At 36.5% G+C, this 20,773-nt stretch overlaps 1 protein-coding gene across 1 annotated transcript in view; it reads right to left on the bottom strand.

Moving 5' to 3' along the window:
- Nucleotides 1–17,572, bottom strand: part of LOC137295875 (uncharacterized) — a 35,679-nt gene extending 18,107 nt beyond the window's left edge. The window contains exons 1-2 of the mRNA XM_067827440.1: nucleotides 17,252–17,572; nucleotides 6,748–6,813 (exon numbers count right to left, since the gene is read on the bottom strand). Coding sequence (XP_067683541.1) covers nucleotides 6,748–6,813; nucleotides 17,252–17,371 — 186 coding nt within the window. The 5' untranslated portion in view covers nucleotides 17,372–17,572. The remainder of the gene's footprint in view (nucleotides 1–6,747; nucleotides 6,814–17,251) is intronic.
- Nucleotides 17,573–20,773: the final 3,201 nt, after the last annotated feature.

Genomic DNA, 20,773 nt, shown 5'->3' with positions numbered 1-20,773 from the left:
AGTACTCAGTAGAAAGAAAACTGTGTCACCGAGTTTGTGACGTCATAGATATACAGGCGGGAAGTATAGTTTCATCTGTGGCAAATGAAATCACATCTTTTTAAATTTCAAAGTGAGAATGACATTGTATGATAAATAGGTTATCACACTCGTGTGTATTGGGATGGTTAATATCCTGTATTAGGAATAAACACTATGTATCTAAATACAATGTTTATTCCCAATGCAGGATATTAACCATCCCAAAACACACTCAGGTGATAACCTATATTTATTGAATACCCAGAAGTTTCCTTGAAACAGATGTAAGCCAGAGGTCAGATGAAATTGTGATAGAAAATTCCACAGCATACTATGAAAATGCGAATGTTTATGTCAGCTGACCCACCAGATCCCGTTCGCTGCCTTGGGCTGCTGAAGACCAATTCTAGCCTGGATTTCCATGGGTACATAATCATTAGGAGTGAGTGAGTGAGTGAGTGAGTGAGTGAGTGAGTGAGTGAGTGAGTGAGTGAGTGAGTGAGTGAGTGAGTGAGTGAGTGAGTGAGTGAGTGAGTGAGTGAGTGAGTGAGTGAGTGAGTGAGTGAGTGAGTGAGTGAGTGAGTGAGTGAGTGAGTGAGTGAGTGAGTGAGTGAGTGAGTGAGTGAGTGAGTGAGTGAGTGAGTGAGTGAGTGAGTGAGTGAGTGAGTGAGTGAGTGAGTGAGTGAGTGAGTGAGTGAGTGAGTGAGTGAGTGAGTGAGTCAGTCAGTCAGTCAGTCAGTCAGTCAGTCAGTCAGTCAGTCAGTCAGTCAGAGGCAAAACATGATTTTTCTGACTTGACAGTTGACAATTTTGTAAAGTTCATACAATATTTATTGAAAGATATTTTAAACTTAAATTTATCAACGCATATTTTTAACAAAGCCACTACACTAAACTCAGTCCCAAACCTTGTCCTCTTTGTTATGCTTGCTGTCCACAAGTTAAAGTTTCTACAGGTCATAAGGTCAGCTATATAAATGTGAACTGAATGGGTTCTTGATGCGAGTTTCAGAAATTATTTGACATTTGGGGTACAAATAAAGAGGAATAAAGGATGAATGATAATCTTGGATGAAAATTGGCCTCTGTGTCTCGCTAAGTGTGAAGCCCGTTTCTGGTATCCTCCGCCATTATAGTGTTGGAATAATGCAAAATGGCATAACATTAAAGTCACCCACTATCCCTAAGTTAAATCTCCAAGTGCAATATTTGATGGGCATTTAGAACTTTCAATGTCAAGATGAATATGATAAAGGGCAAGAAGTTGCTCTGAAGCATCATTAACCCAGACAAATTTTATTTCTTGCTTTACAGATTTTTGTCCTCAGAAAACCTAAAGGCAGGAAGAAGAACAAATGAATCACAAATCAAAGTAATATTCCTTTTAAATACTAAAAGTATTTTACTTTTCGAAATTCATGATGTGTATATGGGAAAAAAACTTTTTTTTCCATCATTGTGTAATTTTTTTGTAAAGCACCACTGAGCAGGAAATACCCTGGATATTAGGCACTCTACAAATAAATTGTCTTTCATTCATGCAAACATCTTTTTGCTGTTGTTGTAAATCTACATTTGGGCCCTTAAAAACATTTGAATTTTATTTTTTAGGCAGGGGATTTTTTTTTCTTTCAATCTTATTCTTGAAAAAATATAACTTAGCAGATCTGTAAAACAGGAAATAAGATCCGTACTAGGGATGAAAAGAGAGTGTTATCCATAATAATACATAATTCAGGGTCAAATCTTCGATAGGCATTTAGACGTTGCAACATTAGGATGAAAATGATGAAGAGCAAAAATGTGGCTCTGAAGCATCAGAACAAAGGATAAGGAGACTGTCATCCACAAAACATTGTCATATATTCATCCCAGAGTCCCTAAAGTATTCTCAATGATCAACAAGTGATGTATTCTGATCTGTTCACCTTCTAGTCATCCCCCAGGCACAATGTGATAAACACCAGTTTAATACTCTCATTATTCTGTGCTGTGAAAGTGAAAATGCTGCATCTAAATGTCCCCAACAACCATAAAACAAGTTCAATTGTATGGCAGACATTCCACTTTCATGCATATAAACAATTTTACAACATGATGGACATTAAATGAAGAATGATTTCCTTTGAAAAGTGCATTAACATGTTAAGCAAAGTTTGATCATCACAATGTTCACAGTACCAGTCCCATAATGTTTGAACTCAGACAAAGCCCTGAGCTAGCTGGTGGACAGTGATGAATTTAGGAGAAAGTGCTTCATTTTACAAGATATTTATTAGTCGAATGAAAACCTGAAAAGCTCCTTAAGTTTTTATAACAGTAATCAACCTCTTTACTTGATTAAACAAGAAGGCTCAAATAAACACTTGGGTCTTCGACTATCCCAGTTAAACAGCAGGTAGTTTTTACACAATGAATTATCCCTTTCATTATCTCTGTGATACAAAGTGTTTGAAACCAATGAAAGAAACACATGCTCTGTAGTTCAGTTCAATAAATATGGTTGTTTATAAATACATTAGCAAGAAAAAAAAAAAGCAAGAATTTTAATTTATTCCACATTTGTGAAGTTTTCGGTCTTCGGACTGATAAAACAAAACTGAGCTTGTAAAATCTCTGTGAGAAAAAACAGAAGTATCTAATTGACAGTTGTTACCAAGATGACCAACAACTCTTGCGATAAGACAACATAATTGCCATGTAATTATTTTTTTTTTAAATTTAAAGGTGAAAATAGTATACCAACAGAGCCAACACATACATAACTCAGGGTACACAGTAGTCAAAAACTATTGTCAAAAAGATTTGGGGGTTTCTGGTCCACAAACACCTTTGAGGTAAGGTATGATAGAATAGACTAATAACTATTACAAAAAAAATATTATTAAAGACAATAAAGAAAAAACATATTAGTGTTAAGGCTATATAGCTGCATTACCCATTATAGAAAAAATGATGCTGCAAGGGTCTGATCCTACACAGCAAACTTAGAGCTAAGGGCAAATTATTTTCAAGTATTCATTATCAAAAATAACATTGTAGGTAAATACTGAATAAGTGTCCCATCAACAAAGCCATCTTAGCACTAAGAGAACTGCACTATAGGTAATAAGACGTTCGTAAGCTTAGCACTAAGATATCTCTCAGGAATGTGACCTTGGTCAATGAGACATCCACAAATATTTAAAATTTTACCTGGCCATTAGTACATTAAGAAAAACCGTGACAAAGACAACTGAAGAACTGTTTTAAAGGATGTACACTGTTAGCATTAAGTACATGAGTGACTGATTTCATCGGCATTAATGTCACACTCAATATTTCAGCCATGTGGTGACAGGAGTCGAGCACATGATACTGGTAACTCAGACAGCAGTGATACAACCAACATGAGTCCTAATGTCAACACAGCCTCACCTGATTACACAGATCTCTCTGATACACAACTGCTTTCCACCGCATGACCCACAGCAATATGTCACAAGAACGTACAGTGGAGAATTGCTTGTGCACTTCAACTTGATATATGCTCAATAATAATTAGCAAAGGACGAAAATGGTCACCTTAAGTAAAAGGTCTCATTAGTTCATGTGGGTAGTTTGCTTAATTTCATAAAAACATAATCAAGAGTTAAATATGCTTATTTTTCAGCAACTGTTTTCCGCTGAATGACCTTCAGCTCCATGTCAGACTGATTGAGATTGGTTTTACACTGCTTTTAGCAATTTTCCTGCAAAATCACGGAATAGGACACCAGAAATGGGCTTCACGTATTGTAGCCATGTGGGATTTGAACCTGCTCTCTGTCAGAAGGAATAATACAGTGAAAACCCTGCTGGTGTGCTTCAGTTTGATACATGCTCAATATTTGCAAAGGGACAAAATAGACACCTGAAGTCTAAGGTCTCATCAGCTCATGTGGGCAGATTGGTTATTTTACAAAACTGTTCTTCACGGATCTGAACATAAAGCCAGAATTTAATATTCCATTTTCACACTTGAATTTATTTCTTTGCTTCTGATGATCGCTGGGATAATTTTCAATTTACTTAAGGAGTATTTAGTGAGTGAGTAAGTATAGTTTTATGCCAGTTTTAGAAATATTCCACTGGGTTACACTACCATTCCAGATAAGGTGAGGAGAAAAACATGCACAATAGAAGCTCTATGATGTACACAGTTTATTTGTAGATATAATTTTGAATACATATGGTCTCAAACTCTCACGACTAAATTTAACTCATAAACAAAAACAACCCTCAAGGATGTCATAACCATCAGGTGACCAGACCGCCCCAGTAATTTGGTGAAGTAGGATTTAGTCCCCAAAATATGCACATGTAGTGATATGATATATACTAGACAAATTAATTAGAGATATTTATAAATTTTGAAGTTATGAATATTGACATATTTATTCAATGACATATTGATGAAATATCAATCATAAAAATACAAATATCCCTACCTTATTTTGTCCAGTATATGCTGACAGGAACAAGGATTAAATGGGAAAAGTATCTGAAGATGTTAAGAATTAGTATCAACCAACCACATGTTTGTCTCAACCTCTAGAATACCCAAATTCTCATCCTTTCTCCAAATATCATGCTACAATTCTCTGCCCATGACTTTTTAATGCTGTACTTTCCTGACTTAATACTCCAAGTTCACAAATCTGAGCCCACACTCTCACCACTGACGAGACATTTTCGATTTATTTAGAGATGAATCAATTCTCCGATGTTCCTAATGCAAGAAGTGTCACTCACAAGAGTCTATATCATCACTGTCTGTTGTAATATTGGACTTGAGCCTAATAAACAGCCACATAATAGAATTATTAGAAGACATAAAACTTTAATGGTCAGTTTGGCATTTCACTGAAATGTCACTGACGTCAAATAGATCCAGGTGCTATAATCATAGTAACATTAAAACCAATTTACATTATCTTATCTCTAAAGAGAATTAAAAAGAAATCTGACTCCAAATTCTATCTACTGTGAGACTCTATCATCGTCTGCTGCATTTGCCCTAGTCTGTGGAACAATACCAAGAAACAAATATATCTAATACAACCCACACAAGTCTACTAGTATATCATATGACAAGTTAAGATTTCTGAACTTAATGAAAAAGAAGAAAGTCACTTGGCGTACTACTCTATTTAAATAATTTAAATGATTTACATATTCTAAATAAGTAATTACTTTCTCTTGTGCCTACAAGAAGTAAATTACTTTCTCTTGTGCAAACAATAGGTAAATTACTTAAATTTCCCTTGAGCCTGCCATAAGTAAATTACTTTCTCTTGTGCTTACAATAAGTACATTACTTCACCTTATGCCTACAATAAGTAAATCACTCACCCTTGTGCTACAAAAATTACCTTCTTTCTCCTGTTGCCAACAATTGAGAGAAATTGCTTCTTCTTGTATTTACAACAAGTAAATCAATTCCCACTGAATCTACAGTAAGTAAATCACTTTCATTGTGCCTATAATAAGTGAATACATTCCTACAGTGCCTACACTAATGCCTACATGAAACCTGGTATGCAGTAACATTTGGACAACAGTAGACTAATACTTGAAAACTCTGAATAATTTTTATAAAAAAACAAACAATTCTTTTTGCCCTGAAAAGGAGACAAGTGACTGAGACTAGAGATTAAGAACCTGAGGAAATTTTGACCTCCTTCATTCAGGACTTTGTCATGGCAGGGTGGGCTAGGCCGTAGGTAAAACATAAATTCAGGGACTGTGAGACAGACTTGGGCAACATGTTCATTACAAGAATGAATTGTGTCAGACAAACTGAATCAGACATATACCAATGAATGAGATAACTACAATTTATGCAAAAGACTGCTAACACTCATCCAACAATGCACCCTGTAGAGCAATTATATACCAAGTTGATTGTGTTTTGATGAGTCAGCTAGTCTGTGGTGGGTTGTCACGCTGGTGTACATGAGGATGTCCACACAGGTGCGGCTTGACCAACAGGATGTAGGGGTGTTACTTCATTGTCTTCTCTGCTAAGTAAAATACAGTCACTGGCTTGTGGGTTTGTAGTAAATCCTGGATACAACCTTTTTTCCCCAATGCACTATACAGACATATTCAAACTTCTGAAGAAGATATTTGGGTGCAAGGCTGCTATAATTGTCCGTAAAAACATCCAAATTTATATTTCAATTTTCACAAACCACCTATTTATAGTTAAAACTAATACTTAGACTCACAAAAACTTGCATTTAAATGATTTTGATAGTTACAGGAAGTTGATATTAAAAAATATCCTTCACTGAAATCTAGGCAAACATTTCGTAAGCCACCACCCAAAATTTGTCCTCCACACCAAACACCTGACATATAAATAGATGGAGGGACCGCTAACAGAGGAGAAAAATATGCAGAACAGGGAAATACTCTTCTATGCTAGTATTTCACCACCCCTGACATATTCAGTATGCACATCACAAAGTTAATTAAGCCTCTGAAGGTCATTCAGAAGTGGAATGCATAAGAAAAGCAAGATAAATGGATGTAAACTTCTTCATTGTGAATAACACAACATTTCAGAGAGTATGTTTGTCCTTCATCAGAGGCTCACCTGATGAAACAGCAAGCATATGCACCGAGACATTGTGTTGTTCACAATAAAAAGTTGACATCCATACATCTTGTTTTTCTCACAAAGTTAATTGTTTGACCTACCTCAAATGTTGTCTGGGACAACTCCCCTGGGTGGGAGTTTCCTAAGTCTGCAGTTATCTCCATTTTCTGAAATAAATAAATTCAAGCTTATCAGATGTAGCTCCAGGAGTGATGATGAGTTTAGTCAAGAACAATATAATCTCATTTGAAATCTTTATTGTCACCTTTCACATGTTCAGCAAACTTTCAATGCTTTGCACATGTTTACACATATTTTAAAGGGTATGGACCCAATATATTCAACCAACAAATGTCAGACAGACGAAGACTTCATGTTGTCTAAACATCTAAACATACTAAACATACTTCACAAGTAACACATAAATGGCGGAACTGATATTCATTTTAGTGCAGAGTTGTGTCCCCTGAATGTGCCAGGATCTGCAAACTGTGGTTTAATTGTTTACTCTCCCTGATGACATTGCCCAATCCAATGTAAATTCTGTTTATTTTCTGAACATGTCTTGGCATGAGATATGCGGAATTGTAGCGTGTTTCCTGTTATAATATGGATGACTCATGTTCACTTGCTTACTTTCAACCCATGCTTGCCAATAAAGGCGACTACGCTTGTTGTAAGAGGCAACTGACTGGATTAGGCGGTCAGGCTCGCTGACTTGGTTGGGACATGTCATTGGTTCCCAACTGTGCAGATCAATGCTCATGCTGTTGATCACTAGATTGTCTGGTCCAGACTCAATAATTTACAGACCACCGCCATATAGCTGTAATATTGCTGAGTGCGGAGTAAAACTAAACTCACTCACTTCAGTACTTAAAAATACTCAGCCCCTGTTTATATTGTATTGGCCTTATTTGAAATCCTGTTTAAGAGGTATATACTATTTTCAATTATTCTTACTGTGATATATAGTTGTTACTCTTACTGTCCTTCATCCAAAGGCTTTTAAAATTTACACATTTATCATGAATTTATAACCTAAACATTTTATCAGAGTAATTTCAATGACTACAGTGATTTTTTCCCCAAAGGTCAGACCTCCACTGCTCTCTGAATAGATAAACTTTTGATTGAAAACATCAATTCCATTTAAATAGAGTAGAGTTTCATAACATGAGGAAATCTGGACTTGCTGCCTCTTGGTTTAGTTTGGTTGGTTGGTTGGTTGGTTGAAAACACTGGTCCTACTTTTCAGACTGTTTTGCGATGACGAGTGCTGCAAGTTCAACATCATGACATCGATCTACGTCATTGGAATACAATGCCACGTGTCAACTAGCAAGTGTCAGCAAGCCTGACCACTCAATCCTGTAAGTTGCCTTTACCAACAAGCTTCGGCTGTGTCATTTAGGACTTTAGCATTATAAACAGGGCTAAGGTAGAAAGAAAAATATTGAGGTTCAAGGACTATGAAACAGAGTATCTCCAGTGTTTCTGGCCCAATTGGTATGCACCTCTTGTATGGATATAGTGCTGATGTTTACACTTAGTTGACCTATGATCTGACTGTATAACAAAGTCTATTCAGCAGTAAGAGTCACTGGACAGTAACGATTCAGATCACTGGTCAAGGGTGTCAAGCTCAAGACATCAAAATACAGAATCAGTAAAGGTGATTGAGTGAGTGGACAAATGAGTGGGTGAGTGAGTTACATAAGCATTAATTCAGTAACTGAGTAAGACAGTATCTGATGTATACTTCCCATGGAGCTGAGAATGAAATTCCTGGGCACACTGATTCAGGTTACAGTAAATAATCATGACTGGACCAGACAATCTAGTGATCAAGAGCATGAGCACCCTTCTACACAATTGGGATACAATGACGTGTCAACCAAGTCAGCAAACCTGACCACACCCAACCCTGTTAGTCACCTATTGCGACAAGCATGGGTTTCTGAAGACCAGTTCTAACCTGGATCTTCACAGGTCCCAACACAAATGCAAGCATGAGGCGTAAGTGACCTATCCTAACTTGGAATTCCCACAAAGACTGCTCTGCAGTCTCCAGCGGTGCAAACAACTCGACAAGCGAGCTTGTTATTCATTACACAATTACTGTTTGTACAAACTACCAGCAAATGACTTAAATTTCATGACTTATACAAACCTCCAACAAGGAGTTAGTTTGTACAGACTTAACGTAACTGTTGAAAAACATGCACTTAATTCTATCAGGAAGTAAAGTGAACTGTGAGCAGCTTATTTGCATTTTGAAGTGAGGACAGGGTTCAGTACTGTGATTGGTGTTGGGGTAGCCTTGTAGGTAGACTGGTGGTTACAGCATTTGCTCGTCACGGTGAAGACCTGGGTTCAATTCCTTATATGGGTACCGAAATTTCAGAGTTTACATATCTGAATCAGCACTGCAAACGTATGTGCCTTCTATCATGCAGGGACGTGGGGTAGCCTAGCAGTTAAGGTATTCTCTCTGCATGCTGAAGATCTGGGTTTGTTTCCTCACATGGTTACAATGTGTGAAGCCCATTTCTGATGTCTCTAAACTGTTGCTAAAACTGGCGTAAAACCTCACTCACTCACTTACACTCTTATTTCCTTAAATAAATCAGTCATATGTGCAGATACGCAAATCACACTCAATCACATAATGGTGATATAGTTTGCCTGTATTACACTAACAGTAGCTAACCTCATCAACATAATGAACGGTGTCATTTTTAACAGCTGTCAGAATGGAGACTGATGGCTTGACAAGTCAAGGATATTCATTTTAAGAACAAATTCTATAATTTCAACAAAAAATCTATTTGTAGTTATATATACATCATATGCATGTCAACGACAATGTGTCAGCTGTCAATCACTGTCACATCTACGTAGTTTAAGGATAATTTCTCGCCTCCAGTTGTGCAAGCCAAATCATTACTCATGTAACATGTCAACAGAGTAAGTTTGGATAAAATTTCTTTTCCATGTTAGAATTCTATGCAAAACAATCCTTCAATGACATTTTCACTATATCTGCTTATTTTTAGTCAAACTTTCTTGGCAAAAACAAACTGACCAAGATGTTTATTATTTTATGATGACAGTTAGGGAATTTATCAAGAATCTTTCATCTCTGAATGAATTTTTCATTTCTGAATGAATCTTTTCAGAATCTGGGGAGCTCCATATTTTCATAATTTGCATCACCTTTTAAAATGTTTAATTATTGTTTTGCATGAACGTTATCCCCAGCTCATACCATTATGTTTATAACTAATTGTTTGTTTGCAATATTGTGCAAAATTTAGATAATAAAAGGACGACAGAAGAGAAAGATGATCTAACACTCAATTTTGCAATATTTCATTCAAAGCAGAATTAATATACATGGGTAAAATTCCTTATCTATTAATTGATAAAGATCTGAAATATCATTGTGTACAGAAATTTAATATTTTCCCCATATGTCTGTCAGGTAAAACTTGAGTCTTTTAGATAATTTTCTGATTCTGGCATAATGTTTAATTGTAAAGACACTTGAATTTCCTTCATAAATTAACATATTTCTGTCCATTCTAACAGCTACAACAAATGCCAGATTTTCCTGTTTCATTCCTGATGAACAAAATAATGCGGATTTACTGACACAAATCCAGTCTGCATGGAAACAATTAGTCAGCCGTAGTGCTGGCAAAAAAGATTGATAATTGGAAATATTGTCTACAGGAAAAGTTGTTAATGACTATCAACATGTGTCATCGATAACATCAAACAAAAACATTTGTCATCAAATAAAGTTGTCATTTATTTATGCAATACAAAAAGTTTGAGGCTATTCATGGACTGTTTCTAAATCATGTTCAGGACGCTTTGCTGGTAATCCTTCGATAAACATGTCACCACTTAACAGTGATGTAAAATCAGGGTTTTACACGACACACAAATGTGCATCAAGTGCACACAAATGAGGAGATAGGATGCAGAAAAAATTTTCACTGAGTCCACAGAGAAACACAATGTCATCCATTGTATGGCCAACATATCTCTGACTTTGCTAATTGTTTGGTTGTTTCTTTCATAGCAGTAATGTTCATCATTTCATCCAAAAGACGACACTATCAATGATTTATTCCAAGCTCTGAAAAAATTATTCCAACATACAGTTCTCTGCTGTGTTACTTCACATGCGAGCGTGCGAGTTTAGGTTTACGCTACTTCTAGCAATATTCTAGCGATATCACGGCAGGGATACCAAAAAAAGGGCTTCACACATTCTACCCATGTGGGAAATCGAACCCTTCAGCGTGACGAACGAATGCTTTAACCACTAGGCTACTCCACCGCCACAGCCTGCAAGGGTCTTTTAACTAAACATTAAGGGTCTCTGGGACCTCATGTTTGTGAGCTGAAGTAAAACTAAAATGTATTCATTTCTTTGAGATTTATTTGGGATTTGTGTTCAAAGTTTCTGTTCCAATATTTTTTAATAATTGATCGCTATTTAATTAACAATTACTGATCTCTATGATCTATATAATTATTTGTGTAAGAGCTGTACCACACCTGAGTGCAGATCATTAAGAACCAGTCAGCTGACTGACAGCTGATTGAAAGGTTTGAAATTGATTACTTCCTGAAAGTGACTGCTGTTTCTACATCATCACATGCTGGGGGATCATGTGCCCACCCTACTAGAACCCTCACAGCTGGGGGCACAATGACATAAACACACTCAAATATTTAGCAATCATTCATTTATGTATACATACTGTGAGATAAGCCAGGCAGGATTTGTGGTGAAATAACAGCGTCAGTTTCTTAAGAAACCTGTGATGTATTTCTTTAATAAACTATTTTAGAACATACAGAATTCAAACAAATTTTGTCTTGATTTGCATCCACATTTGACTGTCTCTTTACTATGGTGCTTGGATGGTGGGGTAGCCTAGAGGTTAATGCATTTTGTTTTTCACAATGAAGACTCTGGTTTGATTCCCTATGTGGGTACAATGCGTGAAGCCCATTTCTGGTGTCCCTCGCTGTGATATTGCTGGATTATTGCTAAAAAAAACATAAAACTAACTCACTAACTTACTTTATATTATGGTGTAAGACTCATCCCCAAGTGAATAGCATATGTGACATTTAAATCATACCTACATAAAAATGTCCTTCCCAACTCCTTGCCATCAATGGCTAAATCCCTTTTATTTCATCAAGAGTAAGTGAGTGTGTTTAGTAATTTTATGCCTCTTTCACCAATGTGCACACAATATCCCAACAGATGGCCCCTAGAAATAGGCTTTACAAATTGAAGCCATGCAGGTTATTGAAACCCAGGACCGATCTAAGCATGATTGCCATATTTGATGTATTAAGGACCTGTGAAAGTCCTGGGGTAGAAAAGGTCTTTAGCAACCCATGCTTGCCACAAAAGGGCACTACTCATGTCGTAAGAGGCGACTAACAGGATCGGGTGGTCAGACTTGCTGACATGTCATCGGTTCCTAATTGTGCAGATCGATGCTCATGTTGTTGATCACTGGATTGTCTGGTCCCGACTCGATCATTTACCGACCGCCGCCATATAGCTGGAATATTGCTGAGTGCAGTGTAAAACTAAACCCACTCACTCACTCACTGATGTATTAAGCAAAGGTCAAATAAGCATCCCCTCCCATTAGGAAAACATCAAAACAAACCTGTTCACAATCTTACTAACAAACACCTACTAAGACTGAAAATTAACAAGGTCGTATCCAATGGATTTACCTGTATTTGACAAGAGGGTCCCCGGGACTCATGCTCTTAATTCTGAAGGGGACCTTGACTACAAAATGAGGGCTCAGACACTTAAATATTATCATTAATACTATGTTGTAATACTGTTGTGATTCAGTAACTGTTATTGTGTATCATGACTATCACGTTGTTGCAGGAATTAAACTCCATTAATACTCGACAAATAATAGACTCAGTAATAACAATATTGCTGAGTGCGGCATAAAACTAAACTCACTCACTCACTCAGTAATAACGTATTGTGACTTGATCGAAATTTTTACAAAAAGGTATTTGGACCTTTGTGTGCCTGTGGACAGGCTATTAAATTTTGTCACATCTGTTGTAAATTATTTTGAGTATAGGACACAGGAATTCATGTCACGTAAACCATTGGTTGTACCCATTTTCATGTGTATGTTGCAGTATGAAACAAAAAACTGCTGTGCATAAGACGTTGAGAACGCCAAGTAAATGTTACAAAAAAGTTTAGTTTTATTATTTGAAGTAGGGTTGTGCTCTACTGCCTAATCTCTGAAAAACATTTTCACTTGTTTATGGGTTTAACAAGTGCCCCTCTTTGTCCAGTTAGTACGTACACAGGAACTCATGCTTATGGTGTATTATCCGGCAGATATACCTACAGTTCAGAAACACTTGAGGACTAGAAACTACTGCCGTCCATGACTAGACTGTATAATATCTAGCATGCCACCATCAAGGATTTGTCTAGCTTTGAAGATGTGACTGACATAATCAATGTCAGCTGAAACTAGTTAATGAAAGAAACATCTTTCCTTATGACCATCTTCCTTGGTTTAATGAACAACAACTTGCCCATGTCAATGTGAGTGAGTGAGTGAGTGAGTGAGTGAGTGAGTGAGTGAGTGAGTGAGTGAGTGAGTGAGTGAGTGAGTGAGTGAGTGAGTGAGTGAGTCCAATGATCCTCATTATGCAATATTAATAAAATCACTCATGAAAAGAAAAGCTGCTAAACCCTAACCATATCCGTAAACATCCTATTTAATATTTTGCTAGTATGACATTAATTTCATGCACTACATAAATTATTGCTTTACATTCTAGACTTTTAAAATTGTTAAAAATCAGTTTAAGGGGTGCAAGTTTTACTGATTGGGTTCCCTTTGAAATGGAAACATTTTGATTAAAATATATGGCATGACAATCAAAGTTCAACAGTTTGAAAAATTTCATAGAAGTTGAAAAGGTAGTTACAAATATTTTACCTGAAAAGGACAATGGCAGAGAGAGCGAGATTAGTTTTACGTCATTTTTAGCAATATCACTGATGGGCAACAGAAATTTATGGGTTTCACACACTGTACCCATGTGGGGAATCAAACCCCACCCGCAAGCGAATGTTTTAACAACTACACTACCCCACCACCACTAGAATGGGGATCTGTGTGGTAGTGCCAGTATACAGTACTTTTACACCATGATTTTAAATTAATTTAATTTTCAATTTATGTTACAGAATACGTTTGGAGAATACTGATAAGTTGCTCCTTATAAACTCATGTACATTTCCATTCTGTTGGCCTAGATTTTGTCAGAGGCGAGATCAGCTGAAACTAGGCAATTTATTTAGGACTATTCCAACAATATCATGGCAAGAACATCAAATATGGGCTTGACTCATTGCAAGCAGCCTATAACATAGCATGTCCTGAATAAAAACATTGTAACCATGGCAACAAGATGAAGTTGCCAATAGTGTTGTCAAAAGTATGTAGGGTATTATGTAAGGGCCAATTAAAGTTGAAAGAATGTACTGAGGTACACATCAGAGCACAGGAATCGGTATTGACCAGGGATTTACCATAATTCTATATATGAGGGTCCCTGAGACTCATACTTAATTTTCTGGCTTCCCAGACTACAAAATAGGGCTCCCATACACTTAAATATTATTATTCATACTATGTTGTAATAATGCTGTAATTCAGTCTCTGCTATTGTGTATCATGATCATCACATAATTAACCTGCAAATGATACTATAATCCAGGTAGTACCAAACCTAGGGATAACTTATTGTTACTTAACAGGAAACTCTACAAGACGTATTTGGAATTTTTCTGCATGACTGTGGCCGTACTAATAATTTCTGTTGTATCCATGGCCAATTTTAATGTGTATAGGATGCTGGCATTTGTGTGTCATAAATCCCTGTTGTCAGTTGTGTAGGGGTATCATGTAAGCTTTGATTAAGTTGAAAGAATGTACTGAGGTGCACATAAGAGTACAGGAATCCATATTGACAACAACTGTAAACAGAGCCAGGCTAATGACTAATCTACAAAACCTTACATGTATGTTTGACATTGTGATGTCATAAATAAATAACTCAATTTACCAGTTTCCTGCAACAAAAGAAAGCAAGCAAAGCTTTTCCATGGACTTCATTTGGAGAGAAAAGACATCCGACTTGATCTGATCTTAACTGGAATAATGGTCAGGCCATCATGGACGTGATGAAGTCATGGAAATTGCAGCACTGTTTCATCATCACATCCACAACAACTTACAAGTGTTGGAAATTAGAAACCAAATTCACTATCGATTATCGGATGATAAACGAGTATCAATTAATATCGAGATATATCCACTTTTTATGCAAATTTAAGGGGTTTTATAGCCAATACTGTCATGCAATGAAATGCACTCATGCACGAAAGACACTAGATTTTAAAATCTACTATATGCTTAGTTTTACACTAATGAGTGCATGTTTGTAAATATTTGTCAAATTTAATTGTTAGTTTACTTTATTCAAGTGTGTTATACTAAAACAACAAAATTCTGATTAATCGAAAATATGTTTTCTACAACTGATCATTATTATAATCTTCCTTTCTATCAATTTTGGATTATTTTTTATTGCTGGAACACCACTAACAACTACATTTAATCACAATATTATTATAGGACATTCATATAGCACATATATCCATGCAACTAGTACATGCTCAGATCACTGGTATTAATTCCAGGAATACTAGTATGCCATATGTATTTTTTGTATTTAAACTTTGTGTTCAATTCATTATGTAAACTAAACCACTAAAGCATCTTCCTCTTGACTGAGCCTTTTCCTATTCATTCAAACTGATTTTATTTCAAGTTTGTGTTATACAAGATGCATAAATCATCATGAAAAAGCAGTCGCCTTGGTTTTATGACAAATATAACAGCTTGAGCTGTAAAATTTCTAATTTGCATTTTGAATTTTCATACTGACATCTGAAACAGGTATCAGGTTGATTGGCCTCTGAGTTGGATTGGAGAGATCTTTGAATAAAGGTTTCACGCACTGATTGCTTGATTGAGAAATCTGAGTCATCAAGCAGTGAAGCTTATGAATGACTCTTGTCTGGTAGTTAAGGAGGACAGTTCCTCATACAACATGCATTTATAAAGTGCCCCAGTGGAAAAACAGGATTAATTATTATCATCTGTGACTAACCAATATGACAAACGTCATATTCACATCATCATCATCCCTGAAAATACACAACTGGTTAGCAACCAGTTATCTCCGCATACCAGTTATCGCCAGCACCTGGCTGTAGCCCTTGCGCAAACAGCTTTACTTGTACTTCTGTGGTATTTCACACATTGACAGATCCAAAAAACGATTGGCTACAATGGTTAAAATTACTGCAAGTATTTCACATTGTACATGCTACAAATATGAATCCCTTGGAAGACGAGACCAAAACATATCGGGGGTATGTCACATGACCATTAGTGTGTTGACTTGAAATTTCATAAACAATGAGAATAGAATGAAAATCATCCAGGCTGACTTGACAATTCAGTCCATAAAAAGTGCAGATTTAATTTGTCTGAACAAACCCATAATGCCAACATTCAATCACTTCACTTTGAATTGACCCAAATTTCCATCTCCATTTTAAGGACTTGACAGATATCATGCCGACGATACTGACAAAATATAACTGTCAGTTTTCACCTTTATCTTTTCGTTTTTCCTCGAGAAAACAAACATTGCAAAAACTGCAAACTACTACTCAAAATGTCAACTTTTATAAGTTCCACACATATCTCCATATTCCCATCAGCCTATATCAGCATCCGTCAACATTCACAATGAGAGCGAGTTTCGAAATTCCTCAATGAGAGCGAGTTTTGTTCTTTTAAATTTCTTTTTTTTTAAACAAATTCCAAATATGAAATTTCTTCAATATGTCAAGGTTTGAAACACAATAGTTTAATTACCAAGTTTAAGTAAAATTGGGCGAATAACATAAAAACTTCAGAAATGGCGATAATTGGTCTTCTTAGTTGTTGGGAGAGCACAATATACATTACCCTGCTCCCTGTTGCAACTGTAAACAAGCAGATAACATATTTGAATAGCTGATCTATCATCAAGACAAATTTTATTTGATTCTGATTGGACATAATGGACCAAATCGTTAAAACCCGCTTAAAAATGGCGATAGCTGGTCGCTAGCCAGTATCACCATTAGAAAATCCAATCACTGCACACTGGAATATGAAATAAATCATTCGTAATTCCAATGCTGATTTAGTTGCATACAAAACACAAATAACTCATCATCATCATCATCGTCGTCGTCATCATCATCGTCGTCGTCTTTACAACTGTTATCCACTTCATCGTTCACCGTCCTCATCGTTAGCAGATAATCCCATGTCACTAATCTAGACATGGTTATGAAACATTCACTGCTGATAGACCCTAAGAATTTAAATAAGTGTCACGTCCAATTATAAAGTAAAAATCACTCAAAACACTCACCTCAAATAGTTTGACAAGAGCAGCATTATGAGCCTTAGATGAGGCTCGTCTTGTGCTTCTCGACTGAGCATTAGAATGGCCTTCATGTTCATCGGGAGGAGAAGCTTGACTATTCCCCATGGTCAACGAATATTACAATCCAAGTTACGACAGTACAATACCTCAAACACGAGTGACAACTAACCCGGACCTCTCAACGACCTTCTCATGACCAGCCTGAGTGTTATTATCTATGAACACACTGTGCTCCCGATCCGGAAGTTTCAATTCACGGATTCACAATCGGAGCTGACTCGTATCCTCTTGCTAATTTCAAGGAACGAACAGAGCCGTATATCTCCGAGAATCTCCGAATGTTGTAACCCGGAAGTGATCCCGGTTGGTAGTAGTATCACAACAACTGTGTATGTTTGCCGACGGTTGTCTGTTTACAAAGAGGATTGTCATAAAAATATGCATATGAGACACAATGAAAGTGATAAAACGTACGTGTAATGTTAAGTATTTCATTATTAATGAAGGTAATATCGAGTTTTTTTGCAAGTTAAACTTTCTTGCTAATAACTCGGTTTAATCAGATTACATTTAAAAAATATATTAAACCTTGTTTACAATCTGTCTCATTAGTTCAGTGAAAACATCGAGAAATATTTTAGGATATTTCTTGTTTTGAGTGATCATTGGGATTTCCTTGCAAAGTTTATCGACCATACGCACTTATAATTTGTTGATTGCTGAGGAATATCAAAGGCAAATTGTTAATAGAGACTGTGATGTATAAAACATAACCTAGTCTAGTATTTGTAAGCAGACTGGATGCAAAAGTTTCCTCCTGATACAATTGAGATACGAAACATATACGCCCAAACGTGTGTCTCGTGTGTGTGTTTTGTGCATTTTACGTATTCTTAATTAAGATGATGACATTAAATTTAAAATTCAGGGTCCATTGTATGCCACCCGGACCCCGTATATGCCATGTTTGTCTTCTTATGACGCGAGTTCAAACAGCAGTCATACTACTTGCTTGCAATGGATGATGAAATATCAATCTGCTTCCTAGGCCACACTTTTTTCACTTGGATTACTGATCCGCCGACTGAAATTTTTGATAAATTAAAAAAAATATCATTTTTAAATATCGCCGATAAATAAAATGAAAAATAAAATAAAATCTACATTAATGAAATCAGATTTCTGTTACGAATTTGGTATCGGTGCAAAACAAAATTTTAAATACTGAAAAAAATAAATACTGAAATAAATATCTGGACTTTTAAACCCCATAAGAGTATGAAATAAGAACAATCGAATGGCTGATGGCATATTCTATTTTTTTTAACAGTTTACTTGTGGTGAAAGCCACTTAGGGGTAAAATCTGAAATATAATATTTGGGGGTGGCGAGTGGGGTTATTTAAAACCCATCAACAGAAATGTTGGTGTGAAAAATCTCTAAACCAAATAGCGAAAAGATGGTCTTATCACAGTTCATTATATATAGATATAGATAGATAAGGGGACTATGCAAATTGCATACCTTTGAAACTGAACATTTGCACAAAGGTTTTTTTGTCTATTAATTTTCCTTACAGTTTAGGGAGAGAGAATTATTTTAAACCATTTTGTATGTAACAAAATTATTGTTACTATCAGCAACCCATGACTGATTAGATGACTAATAATGGATCGGGTGATCCCTCTCGCTGACTTAGTTTCGTTTCGTTCAGTTCAGTTCAGTTCAGTTCAGTTCAGTTCAGTTCAGTTCAGTTCAGTTCAGTTCAGTTCAGTTCAGTTCAGTTTAGGTTTTAGCACTATTCCAGCAACGGCGGGGGACGGCAGAAATGGACTTCAAGGATTGTACCACTGTAGGGAATCGAACCAGGGTCTTCGCGTGACGATCTTCCCACATACTGATGTGTCTGTCCGGGCCGCGTTCATTCACAGGACAATGCTACAACATTCAAATAGGAAGGTGCCACTCACAGCCGATTCAGAGAATGAGTAAGTGAATCTAGTTTTACGCCACATTCGGCAATATTCCGGCTGTATGGAGACGGTCTTTAACAAATCGAGTCTGGACCAGTTGCTAATCCAGTGATCAAACATCAAGAGCATCGATCTACGGAAATGGCATACGGCGACAGTTGTCAACCAAGTCATTGAGTCTGACCACCCTATCTCCCTAGCAGTCTCTTACGACAAGCATGGCTTACTGAAGATCAGTTCTAACCCGGACCTTCACGGCTGCTCAAAGGGTGACTCATGAATTATACCAAAGTGAATAGCTGGTAAACTAGACTAGCATTTAGACCAGAAATAACAGTATCTTTTTTAAAATATATATCTTCAAAAGGAATAAATCATTTCAAATCAGCCCATGCAAGTCTAAATTACCACAGTTTGAAAATTAAGAAAGTGGGCCTCTTTTTAATGTAGTTTATAAGCCTAATTCAGAAAGCGTTTTTGTCTAAAAAATATGTTCATTTCAGAATCATTTGTGGTAACAACCCTATTGTAAATCTGTCAGTGATCTGTCACGTAGGGAAAATAACAAAGATGATTTTCAGTTCTGAAATATTGGCATTTGCGTTCGAGATAAACGCTTCACCGAATCCCACCTGTCGCTTCCGCAATACTCAGCAACTGGCGATCCTAGAAGGGATTGGCACACTCAGTCAGATAGACTGTCGGACACAAATATCATCTCCAAACATAAATATTCAACAGCTTTAACGTTTGCCAATGTGGTGTCTGTAACTTAAATTATTCATGTGAAACACAAGCGTCTGCACACGTGTTGAAGTATTTCACGAAACACGAGGCTTGCTTTCTCTGCCACTGAAGGGAAGTAATATATATTACAGGAGATGTACTGAAAATAAACTTCTTAACATATGTTAAATGAACAAAACAAACTATACTTATTCACTCTTAAGAAAAATGCAAAAAATAATTTTATTGTATCTAAAAAGCACCAAACAACTGCTCTTATCCCACACCCTACGCAAATGCATATATAGTAATCCAAGCCTCTGCAGCTGAAGATGGTTATCTTGTATAGTCATCGGCGCAGGTGTGAAACCATATTTAAGGTATGTTTGATTTGCTCGTTATGATATATTATATTTGCTGTGTCCGAAAGGCCGACTTCCGCAATATATGTAACATTCCATGCAGCCCCACCCTTCTAATTGGCTCGTTAGTGCGAATTTATCTTTTTCGGTGTTTTCATCCGCGTATTCTTCCTGTCGGTCTTGGCTCTTGTTATTATGTTTTCTTTTCTCTCCGTTTCAGATTGTGCCGTTTGGTAAACGTTAATATATAGTGTCGAGTTGTTCCTCGAGCAAATAAATGTGAACACGAGATTTGTTCGTGATCCAACAGACGGTTGTTAGTGGACTATTGCTTGTCCTTAGGCAAGTAGTATCGACGACCTTTCCCCGGGGCACTTGTTTCAGAGTATTCGTGCGCTTATGATTAATGGACCAATGTTTTTCACAGTGTTGTGAACTAAATACGT

Source organism: Haliotis asinina, chromosome 1, assembly GCF_037392515.1.
Source record: "Haliotis asinina isolate JCU_RB_2024 chromosome 1, JCU_Hal_asi_v2, whole genome shotgun sequence".
Lineage (NCBI taxonomy): Eukaryota > Metazoa > Mollusca > Gastropoda > Lepetellida > Haliotidae > Haliotis > Haliotis asinina.
The sequence above is the reverse complement of the archived record's forward strand: the minus strand, read 5'-3'. Positions and strand labels throughout refer to the sequence as shown.